Here is a 27,585-nt window from a genome sequence, read left to right as displayed (position 1 = left end):
TTTTATATCTTGCTCGATGTAGTATGACTTTGCTTATAATTGATTTGTGAAGCATCTATGTGGTGCTTATGAAGACATTATTAATATTCTATGAAACCTTTTTGAGTTGTAGTTTTTTAAAAGTGGGACCCCAGAATAATCTTCCCAGTTCTGACAATAAAATGTACTGCTGCAAATCTGATATGTGTTAAAACACTGTGAAAATGATATGTTATTTGAAAGGCCTTGTGTGAGGTAATCTCTCGTGGACAGACTACAAGGATCTGACAAAATTACGCAAGCTTTTAGTTCTGGGTTAACCAACATTATGTGAAGGGGAAAATAGATACAGTAGACCATATTATTATTATTATTATGATTATCATCTCAGTATCAGATGATCTATCTAAGTGGGCAATGCTGCTTGATTTGAGTGGCACATATAACAATGGAATTATAACAAATTCTTTGACCATATGACTTCATGCATCTGTCATACTGCTGCTTCTTTGTAATGCGTATGACAGATGGCCACCCCAAGCCATTCTAAAGGATTCAATCTAATATTCCTAAAAGCTGCAGTGAATGGAACACCTGCAGGGTTCATAAGACTCATAGACATAAAGAAGTGTATAGATACAAACACACACTTGAGGGTTAACTGTATTGATCCATACAAACACAAAATAACTCTCTCACACACACACTAACGTGTAGATCCATACATACACAATGGAGCCAGCACACACTAATGCCTTTGCACAAAGGTTGACATATACTCCAAAGAGAGCACAGCTTTATGCAAGCACACTTCGGTTGACTGTGATTTTGTGTGTGTGGAGGTGGTGGGGTTAGTGGTGGTGGAGGTGGTGGTGTTAGTGGTGGTGGTAATGGTGGTGGTGGTAGTGATGATGGTGGTGGTGGTGGTGGTGGAGGTGGTGGTGGTGGTCGAGGTGGTAGTGGTGGTAGTGGAGGTGGTGGTAGTGGTGGAAGTGGTGGTGTTAGTATGGTGGTGGTGGTGGTGGTAGTGGTGGTGGAGGTGGTGGTGTTAGTTGTGGTGGAGGTGGTGGTGGAGGTGTTAGTGGGGTTGGAGGTGGTGGTTGTGGTGATGGTGGTGGTGGTCGAGGTGGTAGTGGTCGAGGTGGTAGTGGTGGTGAGGTGGTGATGGTCGTGGAGGTGGTGGTGGTGGTGGTGGAGGTGGTGGTAGTGGTGGTGGAGGAGGTTGTTGTGGAGGTGGTGATGATGGTGGTGGTAGTGGTGGTGGTGGAGGTGGTGATGATAGTGGTGGTAGTGGAGGTGGTGGAGGTGTTAGTGGGGTTGGAGGTGGTGGTTGTGGTGGTGGTGGTGGTCGAGGTGGTAGTGGTCGAGGTGGTAGTGGTGGTGAGGTGGAGGTGGAGGTGGTGGTGGTGGTGGTAGCGGTGGTGAGATGGTGGTGGTGGTAGTGATGGTGGTGGAGGTGGTGATGATGGTTGTGGTGGTGGAGGTGGTGGTAGTGGTGGTGGAGGTGGTGGTGGTGGTGGTGGTGGACAGTTGGGGATGGTCTGCTGATTAATTTCAAATCCCCCTCCACCTAACCACCCTTCCCCCTCTCCAGATCTGCAGATATGCCATATGTGCCAGTGTGTCCGTCTGAGCAGACGGCAGGCAGCCTGGGCTGCTACCCCCAGCCCCAGCAGCCTGTCAGGGAGGGTGGTGGATGGAGGATGGACAGGAGGGTTCTGCCTGCCTGATTCAGACGGGGTTACACAGCCCTGATTTCAGATTAATACAGTCCCTATACTGTATATAGTGCTTACATCATTTTACATTACTTTACATCACTGTACAGTACTTTACAGTACTTTACATTGCAATTAGTTGTAATAAATTGGGGTGGGCAGGTTTGGGTGACTCACCCCATCCACTTACCAATATGTACTTACCAATATGAGACTTTGGGTGACAATGAGGGGTCAAGTGAGAGCGCGAGGTCAGGGCGGCTGCACCTCCTGCTGTATACAATGAGGGGTCAAGTGAGAGCACAAGGTCGGTGTTCGCTTGATCTCATTACTTCCTCTGTCCTTTTCTTCCTCAATAATGTCAACGTATATATATGCATGAGGACAGAGGGAGGATCTACGTAATGGGCCATCTCTCTGTCTCTCTGTCTCTCTGTCTCTCTCTCTCTCTCTCTCTCTCTCTCTCTCTCTCTCTCTCTCTCTCTCTCTCTCTCTCTCTCTCTCTCTCTCTCTCTCTCTCTCTCTCTCTCTCTGTCTCTCTGTCTCTCTCTCTCTGTCTCTCTCTCTCTGGGCCATGGATGTTGTAATCCCTACTGTCTGTCTGTCTGGTGGTCCCTCTCCCCCCTACTGATGATGTGGATGCCCTCTGCACTTTCTCATACTGATGGGGTACTTGCGGGATTTGGTGTGTGTGTGCGCATGCGTGTTAAGGGTGGTGGTGTATGTTTGTGTGTGTATCTCAAGACTGATGGTGTGTGTGTGTGCATGTTGAGGGTGATGTCAGAGCTGGTGTATGGGTGTGCGTGTTGAGGGTGGTGGTGGTGGTGTGTGTGTGTGTGTGTGTGTGTGTGTGTGTGTGTGTGTGTGTGTGTGTGTGTGTGTTGAAGGTCGTGGGGGGCTATACTCTAGAGAATGAACACAGCGTCTGCCGCGTGACCCCTCTGACACCGACCGTTTCCTGAGCTCAGCTGATAAGCGTGCCGCCGTGTGGCCCCAACATGCAGAGGACAACAAAAGAGGGGGAGGAAGACAAGAAGAAGACAAGTGGACAGCAGGCTCAGGGTCACTGAATGACTATTACAATGGCCACCCATCTTGCTGGTCTCCCAAACCCCCCAAACCATGGCCTTGGCCCTAAACCCACCTAATCCCGTCTGGCCCAGATTCGGCCCTGGGTCGGCCCGGGTTAAGAGTCACCGGGCCAGGGCCGGCCAGTCAGTCAGCTGTCAGTAGGAGCAGGAAGTGTGGCAGGGTGAACAGTTCTTTGTCAGGGTGCGCAATCTGCCAGGTCACCCACAGCTCAGTGGCAGGCTGCAGCAGACCTGCTGGTGTGTGATTAAGGGAACGGTGACAAAGACGCAGAGGCCAGCTGTCACACACAGGGCAATAATGACAGGGGCAAATCCCGGCTCTCTGACTCTGCTCTCTTTGAGCCACTCTTGGACTCTAGCCAGTTTTTGTTAACGTGTCACCAACTTGTTTTACTAGAGGTTTTAGGTACTGTTTAGGTACTCGACTGAAACTTGTTTTACTAGAGGTTTTAGGTACTGTTTAGGTACTCGACTGAAACTGGTTTTACTAGAGGTTTTAGGTACTGTTCAGTTACTCTACTGAAAGGTTATCACTTGTCAACACTTTGTTGTTTGTATTCATTGGACACATAGATGAGGAATAGAATGTTTGTTGCTCTTTGTTTTTGCCTGTGTTTAAGATAATTAAAGGTGCATTTTGTAAAAGGTCCAAATGCAATGTCTTTATTAGTATATCTGTAGTAATTAGACTTTAAAACTTGCTTATACTGTAACACGTACTTAACTTACTTTGTGCCTACTATCACATACGGCATCTGTAGTAGTATAGAAGGAGATTATTTAGGAGAATATAATTAGAAAGCTCTTAAATTGCTTGTATATGTTCAGTGTTGCCAGACAGTGTCTACAACAAGCAGCTTCTTCCTGATTTATTATTGGTTGGTTCTTGTGCTCGGATGTTGAACATGTAAACAATTTATCATCCCTTCGTTCAACCCATTGATTAATATTTTCAGTGGTGTAAAGTACTTAAGTAAAAATACTTTAAAGTACTACTTAAGTATTTTTGTTTTTAGGTATCTGTACTTTACTTTACTATTTATATATTTGACTACTTTTACTTTTACTCCACTACATTCCTAAAGAAAATAATGCACTTTTAACTTCATACATTTTCCATGACACCCAAAATACTTGTTACATTTTAAATGCTTAGCAGGTCATGAAAATGGTCCAATTCACTCACTTATCAAGAGAACATCCCTGGTCATCCTAATGCCTCTGATCTGGCGGACTCACTAAACACACATGCTTCGTTTGTAAATTATGTCTGAGTGTTGGAGTCTGCCACTGGCTATCCGTACATTAAAATAACAAGAACATGGTGCCGTCTGGTTTGCTTAATATAAGGAAATGATTTACATCATTTAGCAGACGCTCTTATCCAGAGTGACTTACAGTTAGTGCATACATTCATTATTTTCATACTGGCCCCCCGTGGGAATTGAACCCACAACCCTGGTGTTGCAAACACCATGCTCTACCAACTGAGCTACATCCCTGCCGGCCATTCCCTCCCCTACACTGGACCAATTGTGCGCCACCCCACGGGTCTCCCGGTCACGGCCGGCTACGACAGAGCCTGGATTTGAACCAGGATCTCTTAGACCACTGCGCCACTCGGGCGCGACCGAATACTTTAGTACTTTTTATACTTAAGTATATTTTAGCAATTATTTTAAACTTTCACTTTTACTTGAGTCATTTTCTATTAAGTTATCTTTACTTTTACTCAAGTATGACAATTGGGTACTTTTCCCACCACTGAATATTTTTGGGTTATGGTACTCTGCTTTTACTTCGTTTGGTGACGTAATTCTGACATGATGTGAAAATTTGAAATATCAAACCCAACCTTGAATTTCATCCATCATATTTTTTATTCATTTGTTCCATAGTCATCTTTTAATCTGTTTCCTAGAATAGTATAGGCTATGTGCTGTAGATGGAGATGATGAAGATGGATCTGGAGATTGAGGGGATGCCGCCTGTTCCCTTCTAGAATGTTCAAAAATAAGCTGCAGATGCAGTTGTGACAACCGCTCTCTCTCCCTCTCTTTCTCCCTCTTTCTCTCACCCTCTCTCCCCCTCTCTTTCTCCCTCTCTCTCTGGATGGCTGCAGCCAGCAGTAGGTCACCGGTTAGGGTTGATGGGCTACAGCCTGCAGTAGGTCACCGGTTGGGGTTGATGGGCTGCAGCCTACAGTAGGTCCCGGTTGGGGTTGATAGGCTGCAGCCTGCAGTAGGTCCCTGGTGGGGACCACAAACAGTAGGTAATGGCTGGGCCACGGTGGGCGTTAATTTGTTATTGTAACTCAGCAGCTGTGCGGCATGCTCCGAGAGCAGGTGGCAGCCTCGCAGGGGTGGTGGATGGGGGATTGAGAGAGAGGGAGGGAGGAGAAGAGGGGGAGGGAGAGAGGAGCATGTGGTATGTGTTTGTGTGGGTGGTTGGTAGGGGGGTTGGGGGAGGGTTGGAGGGCTAGCTCTCAGCAACCAAATTATATATCCTGTTTCCAAGAGAAACAACATGAGGGCCTGGATGGGTTCCAATACCAGTCATTCCTTGCCTTCAATAGGTTGTTGTGTTGCAGAGAGGCAAGAAAGCAACACTACTGTAGAGATGGCACAAGGATGTATCAAATAAATAGATGGGGATGTGCTCCAGACCTACCTCTCTCTCAAATAGAAATTATTATTATTATCAAATAGAACATTCTTGATTAGCATCTATGCCACAAATAGCCTACAACATGACCAAAATAGAACACTGAATCAATCTAAACATTACCTGAATATTCTCAACAAGGATAACATGATAAAATGTTCAGACATTAGTAATGACTGTCTGCTCTTTCTTATGACTACAGTAGGATATGGCCTATATGCATTGCAGACTAGTGGTTGCTAAAAACATAATATATATCTTGATTTAAAAGACATGGCTCCCGGTAAAGAACATTTTGTCTACACACCGTTGATATCCAAGCAGTGGTCTATTGGACGACAGGTAGCCTAGCGGTTAGGAGAGTAGAGCCAGTAACCGAAAGGTCGCTGGTTAAAATCAAGAGCAGACTAGGTGAAAAATCTGTGGATGTGCCCTTGAGCAAGGCACTTAACCCTAATTGCTCCAGGGTTGCTGTCAAATTTCCAATTCGCACTTGTACATGTGTGAAATAGGACAAATGTAAGCGCCCACCTAATTATTATTATTGTCGTATTTCCCATAACCTAATTTAGCGCCAGTAAAATGTATTTCCCTGCTTTTACGACGGTGTAACAACGCAGCAGAGTATTGGCTTGTGTCGAAAGGATTACAATTTGGCCCGCCCACCCAAATATTCAGCGCAATGTTGCTACAGTAGCAGCCTATGCCCCCTGATACCTGATGCTGCAGTGTTACAAATCAATGTGGTCTATTATCTTGATAGAAAAACAACAAGTCAGTGGCTGATATCAGTTGACTCGATAAGCATAATATTTTGATTATAGTAGGCTGTATCTTGAAACGTGCACACTGCCATTTAAAGTGCGAAGAGCATGGTCGGGATCCCGGGCGCTTTGCAATGTAAGTAACTAACCTATCTATATGTAATGCTGTCGGCTAGTTTGTTTTAGTGCTGTAAAATACATCCAAAAGGTTTTTTTGTGACCATTTTGTGTATTATTATTATTTTGACAATATCCTATGGCTATTTGTTTGGTTGAGATGCGCCGCTATAAATAAAAGGGACAACGTCAACTAGCTACTGGTCGCGCGCGCTCAGGAAAGGAGTCATAAATGCGGAAACTGTGTTTGTATGGTAGGCTACTCTATTTTCTCCCACAACAATAGACGTGTCTTTTGTCCTGAGTGTTTTGTTGCCTAATGTAATGTTATGACGTTCAGTAGGCAGACATTTTAATTTGATCTCAATATTTTGACTGAGAGTGGAAACATTCAATGGGATCTACATGTACCAAAACATTCACACATAGCCCAAGTAGGCCTACATCAAGAACAATATAATTATGTTGACAGTCTTGGTGTCAATTAAAATGTGTCTCATTATAAAAATAAAAAAATGCATTACCTTTGTTGTCATGGTTGTTAGATGATTAAATTATTAACCTAACTGTAGGCTATAATAACATGCATATAATTATGTTGTGAGCTTTGCCCTCATATAGCTGATACTATCCTGATATTATGCCGCCACTCTAAATGTGCCTTTTCAGTGGATGATTTGGAGTTAATCCACCAGGCAAAGTTTTGCACCATCTGGAGTTTACAGCTTTTCAAGACAATAACACCAGGCGGTCGAAAGACTGCCAATAGAGAACTCCCACGTTTCTACTTAGCCTGTAGGACAAAGGCACAGTCATGCAATGGAAGTGGGGTCGCCAGACCTAGCCACAGCCTCAAGGCACAACTGTATTTGTGTGTTTGACCCGGGAGCAACAATTCGTCTCCCCTTTGTCCCAATGTCGAATAACAAACGATGGTTCGACAAAGACGAGACAGTAGTCCTAATGATGAGAAATTGTTTGTTACAGTAACCAGCAGAGAGCAGCAGAGCTCCTCTGGCATCCATGATGGAAACGTAATCGTGATCGATTTGCCGTTTTATGGTTCTTAGTGTTCTTGGGTTTTGGTCCAAAATGTTGACCTGTTGAAATACAACTAGTTAGTATGTAGTTATTTTTTCAATGGTATGACTTGAATCGTTTTAAAGTATGGAGGGGAGTGTGGCGCCTCGGTTGTCTTGCTAGGATATGGTGTGTTAGGAGATAGTTGTGCGATGACAAACGTGCCAAAGAGAATACAGCATCGCTCACGTTCTTTCTCAATCACTGTTTTGTCACTTGATTCAATTAAATCCACTTGAAAACATTTGGGCAAATTGGACACAACTACAATTTTCCAATTTTTCCTTCTTTTTTTCCTTCTTTTTTGTGATTCCATTCCCCTGACTTTTAAAAGGGAAATAAATAAATGACAAAAAGGCCCTGCAGGTTTGCATTAGGCTCCTAATTGGTTTTGGCTCGAGTGGCTCCTCCGGGTTGCCAGATTTGGCGCCTTTATGTTGTGTTGTCATGTGGGAGAATTTCCCTGGCGCTGTGGAGAGAGAGGTGCCTGTAGCGGGGAGTGAGTCAGCCCAGCATCCTCATCCACTCTCATCGTCTCTCATGTACGGCTCTCTCTGGTCTCTGAGTGGGTCTTTTCCACCAGTAACACCTGTTAATGCTTTACTGGGCCCCATGGCGCTGCGCTGGCTGGGGGCTCATCCAGCTCCGTCATCAGGCCCATCAGATTGGAGGTTTGCTCTAAGTCTGGCCCCCATTAATAACTATCAGAGGATGAATCTGAGTTTGATTCAGAAATGCAGATGATTTGAGTGGAGTGGGGTGGAATTGATTTTTTTTTTTAGATGAACTAAGTTTGAGTCATCACTGATGGGTGATTACATTTTGTGTGCACAGGCAGATCATACGTAGTCATTTATAAAGTGTGGTTATGAATGGAAACAACTTGAGCACACTTTCATGCTTAGAGTGGAGTTAGATCAGTTAGATCGCGGTGCCTCGCTTTTCCGTAACCTCATCAAGAGCCACAACAAAAACAATCGCAAACGTGTTCTGTTCCGAAGTCTTCTATTCATTAATGAGGGTCATAAACTACTAAAATACTAACTTAAAAAGTATAAATGAAAACCAAACTTTTACTCTAGTAAATCAATCTATTCCATTTGGTGAGAGGAAATCACAAACATCCATCTGTCCTATCCATTTTTAAGTTCATTCGAGTTTTGAAACTCACAACATCTACCCTAAATCTCTTCCACAAGGGTTAACACGAGTCAGAACCCAGCAACCCAAAGTTTGTGTGTTCGAATCTCATCATGGATAACTTTAGCATTTTCGCTAATTAGCTACTTTGCAACTACTTACTACTTTTGAGCTACTTTGCAACTACTTAGCATGTTAGCTAACCCTTCCCCTAACGTTAACTCTTTAACCTAACTCCTAAACCTAACCATTTAACTACTTAGCTAGCATGTTAACTAGTCCTAACCTTAATCCGTAACCTAACACTAACCTTAAACCCTAACCTTAACCCCTAGCCTAGCTAAAGTTAGCCACCTAGCTAGCCTAGCTAACGTTAGCCACAACAAATTTGAGTTTGTGTAATGTACACGAATTAATCATGAAGAAAGAAAATCGTGTAATGAAAATCGTGTAATACACACGAAAAATTGACTTTTTCGTGTGCCTGTCAAGAATTTCAAATAAGTAATTTGTGTCTATTTCACAATAAGCTGTGATAGTGTGTTGCGAGTCACTGACTCAATGAATCGCCCTTGACAGACCCTGTCATGTAATGTGTTTTCGTGAGATAGTTGCCGTCCGTCCTTATTTCACATACCCCTATTATTTCAGCCTGTGAGGCAACCTGAAGCGAAGGAGAGTGTGGGGGAGAGACAGAAAAGCGATAGAGAGACAGAAAGTGAAGGAGGGGGGAAGAAAAAAAAGGAGAGGAACTGATTAACTGTCAGGAGAATGTGAGGCTAATTGACACCAGGTTCGCACAGCTGTTTCTTGTTGCTGCGCACTGCACGGATCGAGTGCGAGGATTGGATCCAGATGTGGGCCCTACTCTTTGGATCGCCCGCCAATAACAATCCTCTGGAATGCCAGTCTACAGGAGACAAAACCTATTAGTGGGCCTGGGGCGCGCTCCGCTCCGTTCCTCTCGCCATGTCAAACCCTTTTTTTTTTTGTGGACGGTCAAGACGATCACTTCTTAGAGGCTTTTTGTGATGCTGTTGAGTTGACTACAGGGCTCAGTTCGCAGAGCTGTTAACACTGTCATTTTGTTTGACTAACTAGCCTCATAATGTAGGTACTGTGTCATTGTATCTGCGTTACACATTGATATCATTTAACACATTTAAGGGTTTGAAACCAGCAATGGGGTTCAAAATGTGTTTAGCAGATTTCAGAGGACTTTTGAAAGTCCCCCAAAATGGATTAAGACCTTTGTACTGCTGTGAAAAGTGTTTCTTTCAAAACCGTCATTGAAAGTGCATGTATCCTTTCTACCCCTCTGTGTTTTCGGGCATTCGACTGGTGGGACGTGGGGGCCTTATTGTCTGTGGGCATTTATTAAGGCTCCTACTTTAAGCAGAGGACATTGACCGAGAACAAAAGTACTAATCACCCAGTAGTAAATTAGAGCGGTCACAGTGGAAAAAGAAAACTGAAAGGAACTTACCACCACATTATGCTTTTTCAATACCCGTTCTTCCCTCTTCCAGCCCAGACAAAGCCTCGTTAGGATTGGTTCCCCCTATTCTCCACTGCTTTCGGGATATTCTACCCCTCTCTCTCTGTCTCGCTCCTGGTCAATGGGTATGGGGAGTCCAGCTGCAGTGGGCTTGTCAGCACCCAGAGGAGAGTTCAAATCCATGCCTAAATGAGTTTCCCATTGAAAACTGATAGCACAATATGGACTGGTTTTCAAATGAGAAACTCAGTTGTCAGTTATTTTGACCCCCCCCCCCCCCAAATACCCCTTTCAGACTTTGCAGAATTTCCCCCCAAACCTTTCAAGAGTTAGGACATATTTTAAATGCAAACCTTCTCTCACACGGAATTCTTTACATTGTCATAACTGTTGACATTCTTTACACTGTCATAACCGTGACATGACATGACACATCATTGGCTGTTAAAAATAATGTGTAAAATTGTCCAAGTCTGTCTCGTTATATGCTTAAGCGCACGTGTCAAACTCAATCCACGGAGGGGCGAGTGTCTGCGGGTTTTCGCTCCTCCCTTGTACTTAATTGATTAATTAAGGTCACTAATTAGTAAGGAGCACCCCTCACCTGATTGTCTAGGTCTTAATTGAAAGGAAAAAACAAAAACCAGCAGACACTAGGCCCTCCATGGAAGGAATTTGACACCCCTGCTTTAAAGCTAACCTTTTCTGGCAAACCGGCAGACTTAAATCACGAATGATGGAAGGTTCAGACAAAGTCTCCCTACAACTCTTCCCATGTGTCTGTTGTACGAGCGCTTTATGACTCCTCATGCTACCTCATCAAACTGCACCCCATTTATCGCCGATCTGTTTCCAGTCCTGCTGAGCTTCAGTGTCACCCAGGGAAGGGGGTCTGTTCAGGGTCTGAAGTCATAAAGTGCTGATCTTGGATCAGTTTTGCCTTTTAGATCATCGTCTTTATACAATTATTATCGTCGGGGGGAACCTGATCCTAGATCAGCACATCTACTCTGAGATGCTTTATGAATATGGGCCCAGTTGTTGTGAAATTAAACCCTGCTGTCATTCTGTCATTCCTCTATCTCCAGACAGTATTCAACGATGCTTGCACTCTTTTGTTGGAATGTGATCTTTTCAGACCTGTGCAATTATCTTCATGTGTCTTACCTTTAGTGGTGTCTTTTGCTTGTTGGCTTTTTGTGTTCTGCTATCAAGGGATCAGTGGTGTTATTATGCCCTTAGTTTACCTCTTGTGGTCACAGAGCCGAGGCAGGTGGTCTCATCATCCTTATTGTGTGGGGAAGTTTTTGGAGAAAGATCTTTGTTTTGTTAAATTTTCTTTGTTGTTTTTTTTCGTTGTTGTTTTGTTTATTGTTTATTTCACTTGCTTTGGCAATGTAAACATGTTTCCCATGCCAGTAAACCCCCTTTGAATTGAGAGAGAGAGGGGGGGAGAGAGAACTTGTATCAGTTTTAGTCAACAACAAAGAGAAACACAACTTGTCTGTTTGTTTTGTTAGTGTCTGTGGGAGAAATAGGGTGAGAGAGTCACTCACTCACTCACTCACTCACTCACTCACTCACTCACTCACTCACTCACTCACTCACTCACTCACTCACTCACTCACACACACACCTTCAGGGGGAGCGCACTTCTGACAAGTCTTAACATCCCTGCGGCTGAACCCTGAGTAAGGCAAAGGCATGCCCGTGTGTGTGTGTCTGCCCCCAGAGTTCTTATCTAGCTGAGCTGTAAAGCCTTCTTCGCGCTGGCAGTTTGAAGTGACTCAAATCCAAATTTTTGCATATTCGAAACTGATCTTTTTCCTGCAGTCTGAACAGCCAAAAAGCACATGAAATTTGATAATTTAAGCCACATTTCAAACCACCTTTATAGGTGGCTTGAAATCAGATACAAATCTGATTTCTCAAATCAAATTGTATTTGTCACATGCGCCGAATACAACAGGTGTAGTAGACCATACCATGAAACGTTTACTTACGAGCCCTTACGAGCCCTTTTTAGGTGGTTTGAAATCAGATACAAATCAGATCCCTCGCCATGCGACTTGTGTCTGAACGGTCAAATCTGATTTATTTAGTTTGTGGACTGTTATTTGGCATATCTTGTTGCTTGCTACTCTTTTGACAGTTTGACAAGAACATGTGGTACCTAATTAGCTTGTTAATTGTTTGCAAACAAATGAATGAATTTCCTAGCTACCTAGCTAGCTAGTTGACTGCCTTGGCTAGCCAAAAATGATTTGTTTTGAAAGTTGGATCATCTTATCCTTTGAGGCTTTAAAAGTGTTCTTACACTATGATTTCGAACATTCAAAGCAACTGGGAGACTTCAATGGCAGGCATTGTTGTCACCTTAGCTTGCTACAAAACAACTTCTGAGTGATAGGAAGCAGAAGCACCACCACCAATCAGCCTACACCCCTGAGCACACACCCGTCGTTACTATGACAACTAGCGTAGCCATGTCAGCAAATGACTACAGTTTGAACACACACAAATCCGATTTGGTCACTTGTAACTTGCTGTTTGGACAGTCAGTATTCCAAAACAAATGTGAAAAATAAAACTGATTTGAGCATTAAGGCCTGCAGTGTGAACAAGGCTTAATTGAGCCCTTCACAAATCCCCCAGCAGGCTCTATCTGCCTGGTCAGGTGTTCCCAACACAGCTCTCCAGATGAGCCACATGCAAAACACAGGTGTGGCTGTCGCCAGACAAGAGCACAACACAGCTGCTCGGGCCCGTGGGATAACGAGAAGGTTATTATAGGATCAACTGCAGGTAGAGGAAGGAACACACACGCACCAGAACAACACACGCAAGGTCACGGTAACCGTACACCCTGATGAGATGAGGTCTCTGGCTGGCGATGTCAAAGCACACCTTTGAGTCGAAACGACAAGGACTTTCCCGGGCCCCCGTCTTGATGTATGTTTCATTTCACATGCCTATTGTTACGTCTCTGACATGACAGGAACGATACAGTTCTTAGTGGGTCAGAAAGTGGCACTATTGTCAGGTCCTTCCTGTAAGCACAATTGTTTTACGAGGTGGCTGTTAAGTATACTGAACAAAAATATAAACGCAACATGCAACAATTTCAAAGATTTTGCTGAGTTACATTTCACATATAAGGAAATCAGTCAATTGAAATAAATTCATTAGGCTTTAATCTATGGATTTCACATGACTGGGCATAGGCCCACCCACTTGGGAGCCAGGTCCACCCACTGGGGAGCCAGGCCTAGCCAATGAGAAGGAGTTTTTCCCCACAAAAGGGCTTTATTACAGACAGAAATACTCCTCAGAACCACCCCCCCACCCCAGACTATCCCACAGGTGAAGAAGCCGGATGTGGAGGTCCTGGGCTGGCGTGCTTACATGTGGTCTGCGGTTGTGAGGCCGGTTGGACGTACTGCCAAATTCTCTAAAACTACGTTGGAGGCGGCTTATGGTAGAGATATGAACATTACATTTTCTGGCAACAGCTCTGGTGGACATTCCTGCAGTCAGCATACCAATTGCACACTCCCTCAAAACTTGTGTTGTGTGACAAAACTGCACATTTTAGAGTGGCCTTTTATTGTCCCCAGCACAAGGTGTGACTGTGTAATGATCATGGTATTTAATCAGCTTCTTGATATGCCACACTTGTCAGGTGGATAGATTATCTTGACAAAGGATAAATTGCTTACTAACAGAGATGTAAACAAATGTGTGCACAACATTTGAGAGAAATAAGCTTTTTGTGCGTATGGAACATTTCTGGTATCTTTTATTTCAGCTCATGAAACATTGGACCAACACTTTACATGTTGCGTTTATATTTTTGTTCAGTGTACATTAATGCACTATGCTTATAATAATCATGGACTTCAAATGGATTACAGTATATGTTGTATGTTTTGGCTATTAGAAGATAAGAACGCAGTATGCATATTGCATATGGTATATGTTACTATGCTATACTATAGAACAAAGGCTTTAGGCCTTCATACTGTAGGTATCAAAACTACAGTAGGGCCATAGAAAGCATGCATATTGCACTCTGACTGTCGGTCTGGCATGTTTTTGCTTCTAATCAGTAATTTAGAACTCATGTTTATGTGCTGCGGTTGGCAGAGGATGACAAACTTCAGATGAGCTCTTGCTGCATTGTGCATTTAGTAATTATAATGCTGTAAGTGGGAGCATGTAAGGCTTTAACTATAGCCCAGTAGGTTTATCTGGTGCTCGGTTTAAATGGCGAGAGAAGGAGAAGGTGGTTATTGAATATCGTTTAACAGAGTTATTGGAGAAAAGGTTTGGCGTCTGTGCACTTGGCCTTCCTCTGTGGAAACTTTAGGAAGATGCAGCCAAGTGAGCGTGTGACCCACCTCTCGTAAATTCTACGCGCGTGCACACACACACGCTCTCTTTCATACACGAATGCACTCTCTCTCTCTTTCACAAGCACACACACATCAACACACACATACACAATGCACACACACATCAACACACACAAACACAATGCACACACACATCAACACACACATACACAATGCACACACAGGCCTCCTCTTCTCCAACCCAAAGTGTAACAAGAGATCTGACGTTTTTCCATGGGTGAGTAGGCGGGTCAGGCCTTACTTAAACTAATCGCTCCCAGCAGTGTTGAATAGCCAGACACTCTGGAGCCGTGGGTTGAGGTTTCGGAATGCCACTGCCGGCTCAATGCATGCCTTTCATCGAGAGTGAGGGAGAGGGAACGAGGGTGGGGGTGTGGGGGGGGGTGAGTGAGAGAAAAATAATAGTGGGTGATATAGGAGGAGTGTCTGAAAAGTAGGGTACAATAGCTTATGTGGGGGGGGGGGGGGGGGGCTAAAGTAGCAGTCAATGGATATTTTGGTGTTTTCGCTCGAAGCGTTTCACCCCACCCATTTGTTTTTAATATCCCCGGGATGAGCTGCGAACAAGCCTTTGAGTGAATCAATAGCTTTGAATTGAGACTTCTTGGGGATGAGGCCAAGAAGAGAACACCCCCCGCCAACCATCCTCCCCGTAGGACTTCACATGGCCTGTTCTGATTTGATATCATTAGTGTGCCGAGCATACAGTGAGGAAAATAGTCCCTCACTTTAGCATGTGACCAGACCACTGCCAAGCATCATATTTATTTTACATTTTTTTCCTTCACCCTAAATGATCCTAGCAGACATGGAGAAAATCATTATGTCTCCTGTCAGGTTGTCCCCACACCAGATGTAATGGAAAAGAGGGCATTAAAAGATCAGACGGGACTCATGCGGTTTCCTCCTCTGATAATCTAAGGCAGGAGTCTGCAAAGAAAAGCAAAAGAGAGAGAGAGGGAGAGAGAGAGAGAGAGAGACTCCAGCCAATGGTTAAGGTGTGAAGTCATCTCTTCATCTGTCTATTATTAGCACAGGACAGAAAAATAAGCACATTTTCCAAAAAAGGCCAGTACCTCCAGAATGCACACATAAAGCACAATGAGTTCCTTGCAGTAGTGTGGCGGTAGAGAGGTGCTGGAGCAGAGGAGAGCAGGGGTGTGTTCAAAATGGCACCATATTCCCTTCATAGTGCACTATTTTTGAGAGAGAGACACACACAAAGATTGAGGTGCATTGTGCCTTCATTGATTCCAAGGGAACCCCTGTGGCCTGAGATATGGTGGGTGGGAGGCAAGCCAAGGAGTGATCTGTTTTGGCTGGCTCTCAAGCCTGTGAATGTCGAAAGACAAGCTTGGCCTTTCAAGAGACAAAAAAACAACACACAAACAATCTCTTGCGTCTACTTGAACCAAGGTGGGGGGGATAGATGCTTTACGGCTGAAAGAAAATACACTTAGCAGCATCCTAGTGTTTTTTGTTTACTTACTGCATGGAGCCCTATTTGCATGTTGTTAGCAATTTAGTGTTGGCTAGCGTTAGCATGTTAGCATGTTGGCTAGCGTTAGCATGTTGGCTAGCGTTAGCATGTTTGCGCAGCATTAGCAGTCATTATTGCAAATGAAGTTAATGAATGTTTTCAGTCATGTATGTCTTATTGGAAATGTATTTACTGATGTAAGACACTCAAGCTGCCTCAAAGGCCTTTTCTCATTTGGGAAAAAGTCCCCCCTCTCTCCATCCTCTCTACTCTAGGATTTAAAATCGTTAGTAGGCAAACGGGAGACGGTCCTCCCCTCCTCGATAGTCTCCTTCTGGTGAAGAAGCACAAGTGTATCCTACTTGAGTACTTCACGGAAGAGTTTTGAATTCTGTAGGGCTGACCCCATTTAGTCGATTGGTGTCACGCCCTGACTCAAGGGACTCGTATATGTTGAGTCAGGGTGTGTATGTTCTATGTTGTATATTTCTATGTTGATGTTCTAGTATGTCTATTTCTATTTTGGCCGGTGTGGTTCCCAATCAGAGGCAGCTGTCGCTCGTTGTCTCTGATTGGGGACCATACTTAGGCAGCCTTTTGGCACGAGTTAGTTGTGGGATCTTGTTCCGTGTGAGGTATGTTGTTTGTCTACCTTGGACTTCACGTTTCGTTTCATTTGTTGTTTTGTCGTGGTGTTTATTCAATATAAATAAACATGTATGCATATCACGCTGCACCTTGGTCCGTCCCGTCTGTAAACGATCGTGACAATTGGTCCGATATGCTGTTGGTCAACTGAGATGTTTTTAGTCGAGCAGTGGCAAATATATATTGTAAAAAATTATGGCACACGAGACACCTGTCTGATTCACGCCTGTCTCAGTGGACTAATCCGTTGCGGAGGCCGCGGGGATGACACACCAGTATCACCAGTAGTACATTTACCGTTAATTCCCACAATTTCAAATCTACAATGTTTGTTTGGTTATGGTAATATCTGTTCATGCATTCAATATATTGTTATTACAGTCTTACCGTTGTCATTGTAAGAGTGGACATGTTGTTTGCAGAGCGCACAACCTAGGCTACACTTGTGAGAAAAAAGTTTTGGTTTATTTCATTCCATTTACAAGTTGTCAATGTATTAATTGTCTTTTGTTTGGAGCGCTCCTGTCAATCTTGAGTAAGGACACGCACCTGTTTTACGCATAGAAGTAGGCCTAGGCTACCTGGCCTGCGCGCAAATGTAGGCCTATGAATGTGCCCATTTGGGGATCTGATTGTCTTAACTCACCATCACTGTGTAGCTTCTCAAAGTAATTTTTTCTTTGCCTCAAACAGCAAGTAAACAAAGTCTGTTTATGCGTCCATTGAGAATGACAATAGTTCCTCAACGTAGCCTATTTGAAAAGTCTTTCCAGCTCTCCCTTTTGATAACCACTCAGCATGAAAGGGGAAAAAATGTAATGCTCTGATCTGGTGTCATGAACGTTGAGAGACGGGTCAGACCAAGGTGCAGCGTGAAAAGCGTAAATTTTTATTAAACTCAATAAACATAAACAAAACAAGAAACAACGTAACGTGAAGTCCTCAGGCTATACACATACAAGCCTAACACGGAACAAGATCCCACAAACATAGTAGGCAACAAGGCTACTTAAGTATGATCCCCAATCAGAGACAACGAGCGACAGCTGCCTCTGATTGGGAATGATACCCGGCCAAACATAGAAATACGAATCTTAAACATAGAAAACATCACATACAGTGGGGAAAAAAGTATTTAGTCAGCCACCAATTGTGCAAGTTCTCCCACTCAAAAAGATGAGAGAGGCCTGTAATTTTCATCATAGGTACACGTCAACTATGACAGACAAAATGAGAAAAAGAAATCCAGAAAATCACATTGTAGGATTTTTAATGAATTTATTAGCAAATTATGGTGGAAAATAAGTATTTGGTCAATAACAAAAGTTTCTCAATACTTTGTTATATACCCTTCATTGGCAATGACACAGGTCAAACGTTTTCTGTAAGTCTTCACAAGGTTTTCACACACTGTTGCTGGTATTTTGGCCCATTCCTCCATGCAGATCTCCTCTAGAGCAGTGATGTTTTGGGGCTGTCGCTGGGCAACACAGACTTTCAACTCCCTCCAAAGATTTTCTATGGGGTTGAGATCTGGAGACTGGCTAGGCCACTCCAGGACCTTGAAATGCTTCTTACGAAGCCACTCCTTCGTTGCCCGGGAGGTGTGTTTGGGATCATTGTCATGCTGAAAGACCCAGCCACGTTTCATCTTCAATGCCCTTGCTGATGGAAGGAGGTTTTCACTCAAAATCTCACGATACATGGCCCCATTCATTCTTTCCTTTACACGGATCAGTCGTCCTGGTCCCTTTGCAGAAAAACAGCCCCAAAGCATGATGTTTCCACCCCCATGCTTCACAGTAGGTATGGTGTTCTTTGGATGCAACTCAGCATTCTTTGTCCATCAAACACGACGAGTTGAGTTTTACCAAAAAGTTCTATTTTGGTTTCATCTGACCATATGACATTCTCCCAATCCTCTTCTGGATCATCCAAATGCACTCTAGCAAACTTCAGACGGGCCTGGACATGTACTGGCTTAAGCAGGGGGACACGTCTGGCACTGCAGGATTTGAGTCCCTGGCGGCGTAGTGTGTTACTGATGGTAGGCTTTGTTACTTTGGTCCCAGCTCTCTGCAGGTCATTCACTAGGTCCCCCCATGTGGTTCTGGGATTTTTGCTCACCGTTCTTGTGATCATTTTGACCCCACGGGGTGAGATCTTGCGTGGAGCCCCAGATCGAGGGAGATTATCAGTGGTCTTGTATGTCTTCCATTTCCTAATAATTGCTCCCACAGTTGATTTCTTCAAACCAAGCTGCTTACCTATTGCAGATTCAGTCTTCCCAGCCTGGTGCAGGTCTACAATTTTGTTTCTGGTGTCCTTTGACAGCTCTTTGGTCTTGGCCATAGTGGAGTTTGGAGTGTGACTGTTTGAGGTTGTGGACAGGTGTCTTTTATACTGATAACAAGTACAAACAGGTGCCATTAATACAGGTAACGAGTGGAGGACAGAGGAGCCTCTTAAAGAAGAAGTTACAGGTCTGTGAGAGCCAAAAATCTTGCTTGTTTGTAGGTGACCAAATACTTATTTTCCACCATAATTTGCAAATAAATTCATAAAAAATCCTACAATGTGATTTTCTGGATTTTTTTTCCTCAATTTGTCTGTCATAGTTGACGTGTACCTATGATGAAAATTACAGGCCTCTCTCATCTTGGTGTGGGAGACCCCGAACCTGGAGAGGGGCTGACGTCTGGGTCTGAAGTAGAGTCGCTGACTGGAGCTGAACTGGACCCCGGTGGAGCGGACTGCTCTGGCTCTGGAGTGGAACCGCTGACCGGAGCTGGACTGGTAACCTTTGGAGCAGACTACTCTGTCTCCGGAATGGAGCCGCTGACCGAGGCTGGATTGAGCACCGGTGGAGCGGACTGCTCTGGCTCCGGAGTGGAGCCGCTGACCGGGGCTGGACTGGGCACCGGTGGAGCGGACTGCTCTGGCTCCGGAGTGGAACCGCTGACCGGAGCTGGACTGGGCACCGGCAGAGCAGATTGCTCTGGCTCCGGAGTGGAGCCGCTGACCGGAGCTGGACTAGGCACCGGTGGAGCGGACTGCTCTGACTCCGGAGTGGAGCAGCTGACCGGTGCTGAACCAGGCACCGGTGGAACGGGCACGGGCCGTGCCGGACTGGGAACACGCACCACTGGCTTGGTGTGAGGAGCAGGGCCGGGCCAGACTGGGAACACGCACCACTGGTCTGGTGCGAGGAGCAGGAACGGGCCGGCCCGGACTGGAGACACGCACCACAGGTCTGGTGCGGGGAGCAGGTACGGGGCGTACCGGGCTGACGACACGCACTACTGGTCTGGTGCGAGGAGCAGGGACGGGCCGTACTGGACTGGGAACACGCACCACTGGTTTGGTGCGGGGAGCAGGTACGGGGCGTACCGGGCTGGCGACACGCACCACTGGTTTGGTGCGAGGAGCAGGGACGGGCCGTACTAGACTGGGAACACACACCACTGGCTTGGTGCGGGGAGCAGGTACGAGGCGTACCGGGCTGGCGACACGCACCACTGGTTTGGTGCGAGGAGCAGGGATGGGCCGTACTGGACTGGGAAGACGCACCACTGGCTTGGTGCGAGTCGCAGGGGCGGGCCGTACTGGACTGGGAACACGCACCACTGGCTTGGTGCGGGGAGCAGGTACGGGGCGTACCGGGCTGGCGACACGCACCACTGGTTTGGTGCGAGGAGCAGGCACGGGCCGTACCGGACTGGGAACACGCACCACTAGCTTGGTGCGAGACGCAGGCACGAGGTGTACCGGACTGGGAACTGTCGTTAGAGATCTCCGACTGTACCAGTCTTTTACTCTCCGTGCCCAGTCCTCCTCCAGTGAGGACTCCTCCTTGAGCCCCCACAAGTGCAGTGGTCAGGGCTCTTCTCTATCGATCCCCGACCACCCTTTTAGCCCCCCCAAAAAAATATTGGGGCTGTCTCTCGGGCTTCCTCCTCGGCCGGCACCTTCTGTGTTGCCGTTGCTCCTCTCTAACCCGGGCATCCTCTGTCTGTTCCCAAGGACGGCGATCCATCCCAGCCTGGATCTCCTCCCATGTCCAAGATCCCTTACCATCCAGGATCTCCTCCCATGTCCAGGATGTCCGCTCCTGGCCACGCTGCTTGGTCCTTGTTTGGTGGGATCTTCTGTCACGATCGTTGAGAGACGGGTCAGACCAAGGTGCAATAAACACAAAACAAAACAACAAACCAACGTAACGTGAAGTCCAAGGCTATACACAAAACAAGCCTAACACAGGAACAAGATCCCACAACTAAGGTAGGCAAACAGGCTACTTAAGTATGATCCCCAATCAGAGACAACGAGCGACAGCTGTCTCTGATTGGAAATCACACCCGGCCAAACATAGAAATACAATACCTAGAACATAAACATAGAATTTCTAGCATAGATTCTCACGCCCTGACCAAACCAACTAAAGACAACGGGCCTCTCAAGGCCAGGGCGTGACATCTGGTGGAAAGTCAAAATCGGCCTACCTGATCTCTTGCGCAAATAATCTACAGATGTGTCTGTCTGTCCGGAGCTCACTGGCGCAGAAACTCTGAGGGCCTTACAATGTTGCAAGTATGGTAGCACGATCGGGCTGGACCAAGTTAATAGTTGATACAATGTTTCAAGTTCCTTGCAGACAGGCCATGTGTAGCCAATGTGATTTATAGTTTCTTTTTTTTATCAGGATATTTTCAACATGTAGGCTGCAATGTTTGTATTTGTTGGTTTATGCATGCTATTTTTATATATTGGCAATGGCAATAGAAGTTACTTTTAGATTTGTATAATTTTCATTTAGATAGAATTTTGATTAACCACATGACATTGATTTTGAGATATGAAGACTTTTTATAAATGAAATGAAAATTTTCCATGGAAATGTGCATATGAAAATCATAACTCGTCATTTGCCTGATGCCGTGTGATTGGAGGAGAGTCTCATTTCATACAAGCACATTTTCGGCCACTTTCCCTCTCCTTGCCGCCACTCCTCGATTACCAGAGAGGACACAGGAGTTTAGCAAATCCAATTGACAAAAGGCCATAGTTTTTTGTCTGTTTGTTTACTTCCTGAGTAGGCTTCCATGTTTGTCTGCTGTTTGCTAAGTATTAGCAGTCATTATGCCATTATCACCAATGAAATTGCAGTAAATGCTGCTGCCTCCCACCCTGCGTGCTTCGCAAACATTCGTCACCTAAAACTTTCTTGAATGGCTTCATATGCTAATGCAGCCCAACATTTGACTGAAGCCGTCAGAGATATAAACCAAACGTAGCGCTAAGGCTAGTACATTATCCGTTGCGTTCAGACCATATGTGCGTTGCCTTAGCATAATGGGGCTCCTGTTGCGTTGTGGTGGTTGGTGGCTTTCTCTGCACAGAGAAGAGGGGGCCCACAGCACTGCCGGGCTCGCCCCAGCTTTGTTGCCCTCTGGGGCTTGTTAAAATGCCAGGAGATAATTGCCCATTTCAGAAGCAAAGTTATTTTTTACCCCAGCCCCCTTTGAGATGGAGCCTCCCATCAGCAGCCACCACAGCCATTCATGAGGCATTGGAGCCACCACAAGGCTGCGTGGCCACCTTTTGTGATAATAATGACTCCTTTCAGTAGTCAACTCAGCTGACCGGGGGCCGCTGTGTTTTCCTAGCACAAGGTGGTGTGAGTGTAAAGTGTGTATAAAGGCTTTTGGGTTCGCTCCAAGAGGGGAGCTGTTTGTGCCTGGGTCTTTGGCTGAAGGAGGATGGTTTTTGATTGAGACCACATGACATGCCCCATCCCTGGCAGAGTAGGCTACCTTTGGCACTCTTCACTGTCAACGTACTGTAGATGGGGTAATGATTGCATCTGAGTGTGGGTCATCCAAAATACATTATCACTTACCGAGGTGTGACTACACTTTGGTTGAGGCTTTGTGGGAACACACATACACACACACACACTCCAAATGGTCAAGGCTTTGGCCCAACACTGCTGTATCCATTGGATCCGTAGCTATATCATTGTGGACTCAAGACCACAACCATCCCCCTATTGCCTTCGCTCGCACAACAAACCATCCAACACAAGGAAAAATGAGTGATTGAGTGAGGTAATGATTTTATGTTTCTCTCTCTACCCCCTTCAGACCCTCCAATGTCCAAACTCCTCGTTCCTCCCAGCTCTGGACTGGAGGAGAGCGCTGGTGCTGTCGTTTAAGCTCTCTGTTTATTTTTATAAAAGTAGATGTTCGGAGAGAGAGCGTGTGAACAGAACCAGATGCTCAAGGTTCACTGGGATATCTAATTTTGTAGGCAGCTAGAAACGGCCCCTTTTCTTTTTCAATCTCGGGCTGCACAGTTCAGCACAATGGTTAACAGCTGTGGGAGACTGCATGAAGAAGGAGCTAAAGCAATTCCATACCACATTCAGTATTGACTTTCCTCATTAAAAAATGATTACATAAGTGTATGCTTTCCTTTCCCACTCTATCATACACAGTTCAGACAGTGTGGCAGAGAAAACGAAAGGGCTAAGAGTGGTTGGTTGGTGTGGGTTATCTGGTATGATGTGCTAGTTAGCTAGCTAGCGTGGACACACTGATCTGAAGGGCTAGCGAGCATCTGGGTTAGCATCTGCAGAGCACCCGCAGTCAGTGCTGCGCCTCCTGTTCCCCCTACCATGGCGCTCTGGCCCTCTCTCCCAAGGCCAGATGCACTCTCTGTATCGGTCCAAGGATATCCGATAAAGCTGTGCTGTGTGTGTATGTGCGCAACCAGCAGTATCTGCTGAACCTTGGGAAGCCATTAGTGTGTGTGCGTGTGTGTGTGTGTGTGTGTAAGGCTGAGCTATATCACTTCTTAATGAACTGCTTGTGTTTGACTACTGTTTGTTTGTTGTTGTGTGTGTTATTTTAGAGGACCCCTGTCTGGAGTTTTGAAAAGCCTTGATTATGTGTACCGTGGTTTGCCAGTTGTCATTTATAGAGCCTAATAATTGACTCGCCACACAATCTAAAGTCAGCACTAAACATTTATTTTTTAGAGGCTTCCATGCCCCAAACATTTTGGTGGAAAGCAAAAACCATCCACTTTCTACGATTTGTTTCCATCTTTCTCTCTTTTGAATCTGTTTTTGTATTGCAGATAAGTCATTCGGTGGCTTACGTTTAACTCAGTGAAGCTCGAGGACAAGAGGTTGCATTCATCTCCCCTCACATGTCCACACACTGGATTCAATGGTCTACCAGACTGCATTAAGTTGGTAAAACAACAAGAAAAAGGACCACGGAGGGGGTATAAAACATTGTGAGAGCCCCACTCTTGAAGGGAGGTTAAAAGGAAAGTAATACCCCCCCCTTCTTGGCACGGCCTCTGTTTAGTCTGTAGGTGCCAGGACAATTAGTTATGTTTATTACGAGGCCTGTCGGTAAATACATTAAATAGATTAGTGCGGCATTGGCTGAGCTCCACCGAGGGGGGCGTGGCCTCGTCAGTGACATCGAGAGAGAGAGAGAGAGAGAGAGAGAGAGAGAGAGAGAGAGAGAGAGAGAGAGAGAGAGAGGCCTGGCTATCCTCTTCCATCTGGGAGCCATCTGTGTTTTTCTGGCCTCCTCCACACTGGGGCTCACATATGTGGGAACACAAACACATGCCTGACATATGAAGGAGTGGAGAGAGAGAGAGACGAAAAACAGAGAACAGAGAAGGATAAGAAAGCAAAGTCACCAACAGACAAGAGCCGACTACTAGGGTGGAGGTAAAACACTTTGTCTCTGTTGCGTACTCAGTCTTTTTTTTTCTTGTGTGTATTTTGTGTGCTTTGTCTTGTGTGTATTTTGTGTGCTTTGTCTTTTGTGTGCTTTGTCTAGCCTAATTCCCGTCTGTCCAGATGGTGCATCATCCCCTCTTTGTAATCTTCTCCTCATCTCTTTATCTGCTGAAGGAAGAGAGGGATGCACATGGCTAACAGTTAGCTTAGCACTGGAAAACTGTTGCCTTTTGAGATCAATTCTGTCAGCTCAATGTTGGAAATGACTGTTTGTTGTGGTGTTGCGTCTGGTTTTGAATTGGAACACACACTGACACTGTAAATGTAAGACTACTTACCACTCGGACGTTGCTTCTTAGTTGCTTCTTACGTGTGGCAAAAGCTTTTAAGGTAAACAAAATGGATGCTTATATTGAGGTGAGGCTCAAGTCAATATACAGAGTCAGTGAAGGTTAAAGAAGGATATTGCTATCTTTCATGTTTTCCTTATGCCTAAAAGTTTACCTGGCAACACACTGTTAAGAGTAATATCCAGATAATGCTCTTATTGTTACCACTGTGTGCAAGCCTCACACTGTTCCATAGCGTACATACGTAGTATATTTATTATAGTGTAGGGCAAGCTAAATATTTTTCAAGTTGAGCTCTGCTGCTTCTTAGGGTGATGCGTGGCATGTTTTGAGGTGAGTGGACTCATCTCTTTGTATTTATGTTTGCTGGGGTGCAGGGAATGGAGAGAGAGGAATAGAGAGACAGACAGACAGAGAGAGAGACAGACATATAGACAGAGAGGGAACCTGACTAGTGTCAGCCAAGTAGAGCAGGACTCCACGCCTGTTGGGAGAAAGGACTGGGCAGGCTGGAGACAGGGAGTCTCGCGTCTGGAGGCCGGCTGGACATTGTCACACTCTTGACAGCAGGAGCCGTGTGTGTGTGTGTGTGTGTGTGTGTGTGAGAGCGAGAGGTTCTGTCTACTCGTGAATTTTCAACAGTTTCAAAGTAGAATCATTTGTCAAAGTGGTTGATATAGGGGCAGCAGGTAGCCTAGCGGTTAAGAGCGTTGTGCGAGTACCCGGAAGGTTGCTGGTTCGAATCCCTGAACCAACTAAGTGAAACATCTGTCGATTTGCCCTTGAGCAAGGCACTAATTGCTCCTGTAAGTCACTCTGGATAAGAGCGTCTACTAAAATGTTTTTAAAAATCTATTATATTATGATGCAATGCAGTAGTTATCTTTTTTTTTAAACGTTCAAACATCTACATACATTACATTCTCTTAGCTTTTTATAATTTTAGAATAATTTATCCCTAGTTTATACTAGTGATGGGGGAAGAAATCCCAGCCTTAGTTTATACCAGTTATCTTGTGATCAGAAGTGGTCCCAATCACAACGATTTGCTCTCTAATCAACTGTTTCTCGCATGTCGTCTGTGTGGTGTGTTAGTGCTGTTGTGTGAGAGAGAGAGTGCTGTGTGTGTGTGTGTGTGTGTGTGTGTGTGTGTATGAGTGCTTGTGTATAATAATATGCCATTTAGCAGACGCTTTTATCCAAAGCGACTTACAGTCGTGCGTGCATAAAATTTTGTGTATGGGTGGTCCCGGGGATCGAACCCACTACCTTGGCGTTACAAGCGCCGTGCTCTACCAGCTGAGCTACAGAGGACCACATGTATGTGTGTGTGTGTGTGTGTGTGTGTGTATGAGTAATGTGAATATGAGAGTGTAAGTTTGTGTGTGTGTGTGTGTGTGTGTGTGTGTGTGTGTGTGTGTGTGTGTGTGTGTGTGTGTGTGTGTGTGTGTGTGTGTGTGTGTGTGTGTGTGTGTGTGTGTGTGTGTGTGTGTGTGTGTGTGTGTGTGTGTGTGTGTGTGTGTGTGTGTGTGTGTGTGTGTGTGTGTGTGTGTGTGTGTGTGTGTGTGTGTGTGTGTGTGAATGCCCCATTGTCGTCGTCCTCCCCAAACCGGCTTTCTTGTGAGGCAGGGGTTTGGTAGGGTCGGCTCAGGGTAATGTCGTGTGCCCCAGCCTAGTGACCCAGAACTGCAGGCCTTTGTTCACTGTACTGGTTTGAAGATACTGTATGTGCCTCCTGTCTTGGAGAGGGGGTCTTGGGGGAGTGATGGTGCTAAACGGCTTGTTGGGCCCCTGAGAAATGGCCCTTAAGGCGTCCGCATGCTTCCCAGTGAAACAGTTCGGTAGAGTTTGTGCATATATTAGGACGACATTTTGTAACGTTTTTGTTAGTTTTGGACTTCAGTGAGGGTTTTTTCAGAATGTTCGGGTACACAAAAACATTTCTGGAGGCAAGCCCCTTCATTAGTGATTGGTCAACAGTAGGGATTCTTCAATAAAGTATTTGTTGTCATTCAACGAGAGACAAATTGTTTTCATGCACATGTTTTCATAGAAAAATTGCCAGACTAAGATCTCTTCTGCAAAAACTTCAAAATTAATGACAGATTTCTTGAATTATCTTAGATCAATTCTGACTATTTTGAGGAAGTGTATACAGGCTATGTTGTCTCAAGATGCCGCTTTATTCTTGTTTTTCAAGCGAAGGTCTTTTAACGGAGTATGCGTGCACACTTGTTCAGTTCGGCTAGGCGCCAGCCGAACTGAAGCATGCGGACGCCTTTAGTGTCAGTGGTGGTTGGCGAACCCTATCGTCGGTGGTCGTTTGAGTGTAGTGTATGTGCAGGTGTGTGAGAGAACGTAGTGTGCGTGTGTGTTTCCAGCCTTGGAGGGAGTTTGCTTTTGAACCATGATCTCTATCAGAACCCTAATCTCTATCAGAACCATGATCTCTATCAGAACCATAATCTCTATCAGAAACATGATTTCTATCAGGACCATGCACAGGGCCTACCCACAGAGACACAGAGGTACCCCCACCCCCCTTTCTCTCTATCTCTCTCTCGCTCTCTCGCTGTCTCTGTCTCTCTCTTTCCCTCTCTCTCTCTCTTTCCCTCTCTCTCTCTTTCCCTCTCTCTCTCGCTTTCCCTCTTCTCTCTCTCTCTCTTCTCTCTCCTCTCTCTCTCCTCTCTCTGTCTCTCTCTTTCCCTCCTCTCTCTCTCTCTCTCTCTCTCTCTCTCTCTCTCTCTCTCTCTCTCTCCCCCTCTCTCTCTCTCTCTCTCTCTCTCTCTCTCTCTCTCTCTCTCTCTCTCTCTCTCTCTCTCTCTCTCTCTCTCTCTCTCTCTCTCTCTCTCTCTCTCTCTCTCTCTCTCTCTCTC

General features: G+C 45.3%; 1 protein-coding gene across 1 annotated transcript in view; it reads left to right on the top strand.

Moving 5' to 3' along the window:
- Positions 1-6,270: 6,270 nt before the first annotated feature.
- The window catches only part of LOC311121574 (protein CBFA2T2-like), a gene marked incomplete at its 3' end in the record, with an annotated part of 48,244 nt that continues 26,929 nt past the window's right edge, over positions 6,271-27,585 (top strand). Inside the window, exon 1 of the mRNA XM_084196037.1 lies at positions 6,271-6,352. Within this exon, the coding sequence (XP_084052163.1) occupies positions 6,325-6,352 (28 nt within the window). The remainder of the gene's footprint in view (positions 6,353-27,585) is intronic.

This window comes from Coregonus lavaretus (genome assembly GCF_964263955.1).
Source record: "Coregonus lavaretus genome assembly, contig: HAP1_SCAFFOLD_2468, whole genome shotgun sequence".
Classification (NCBI taxonomy): Eukaryota; Metazoa; Chordata; class Actinopteri; order Salmoniformes; family Salmonidae; genus Coregonus; species Coregonus lavaretus.
This window is presented reverse-complemented; position numbering and strand designations above follow the sequence as displayed.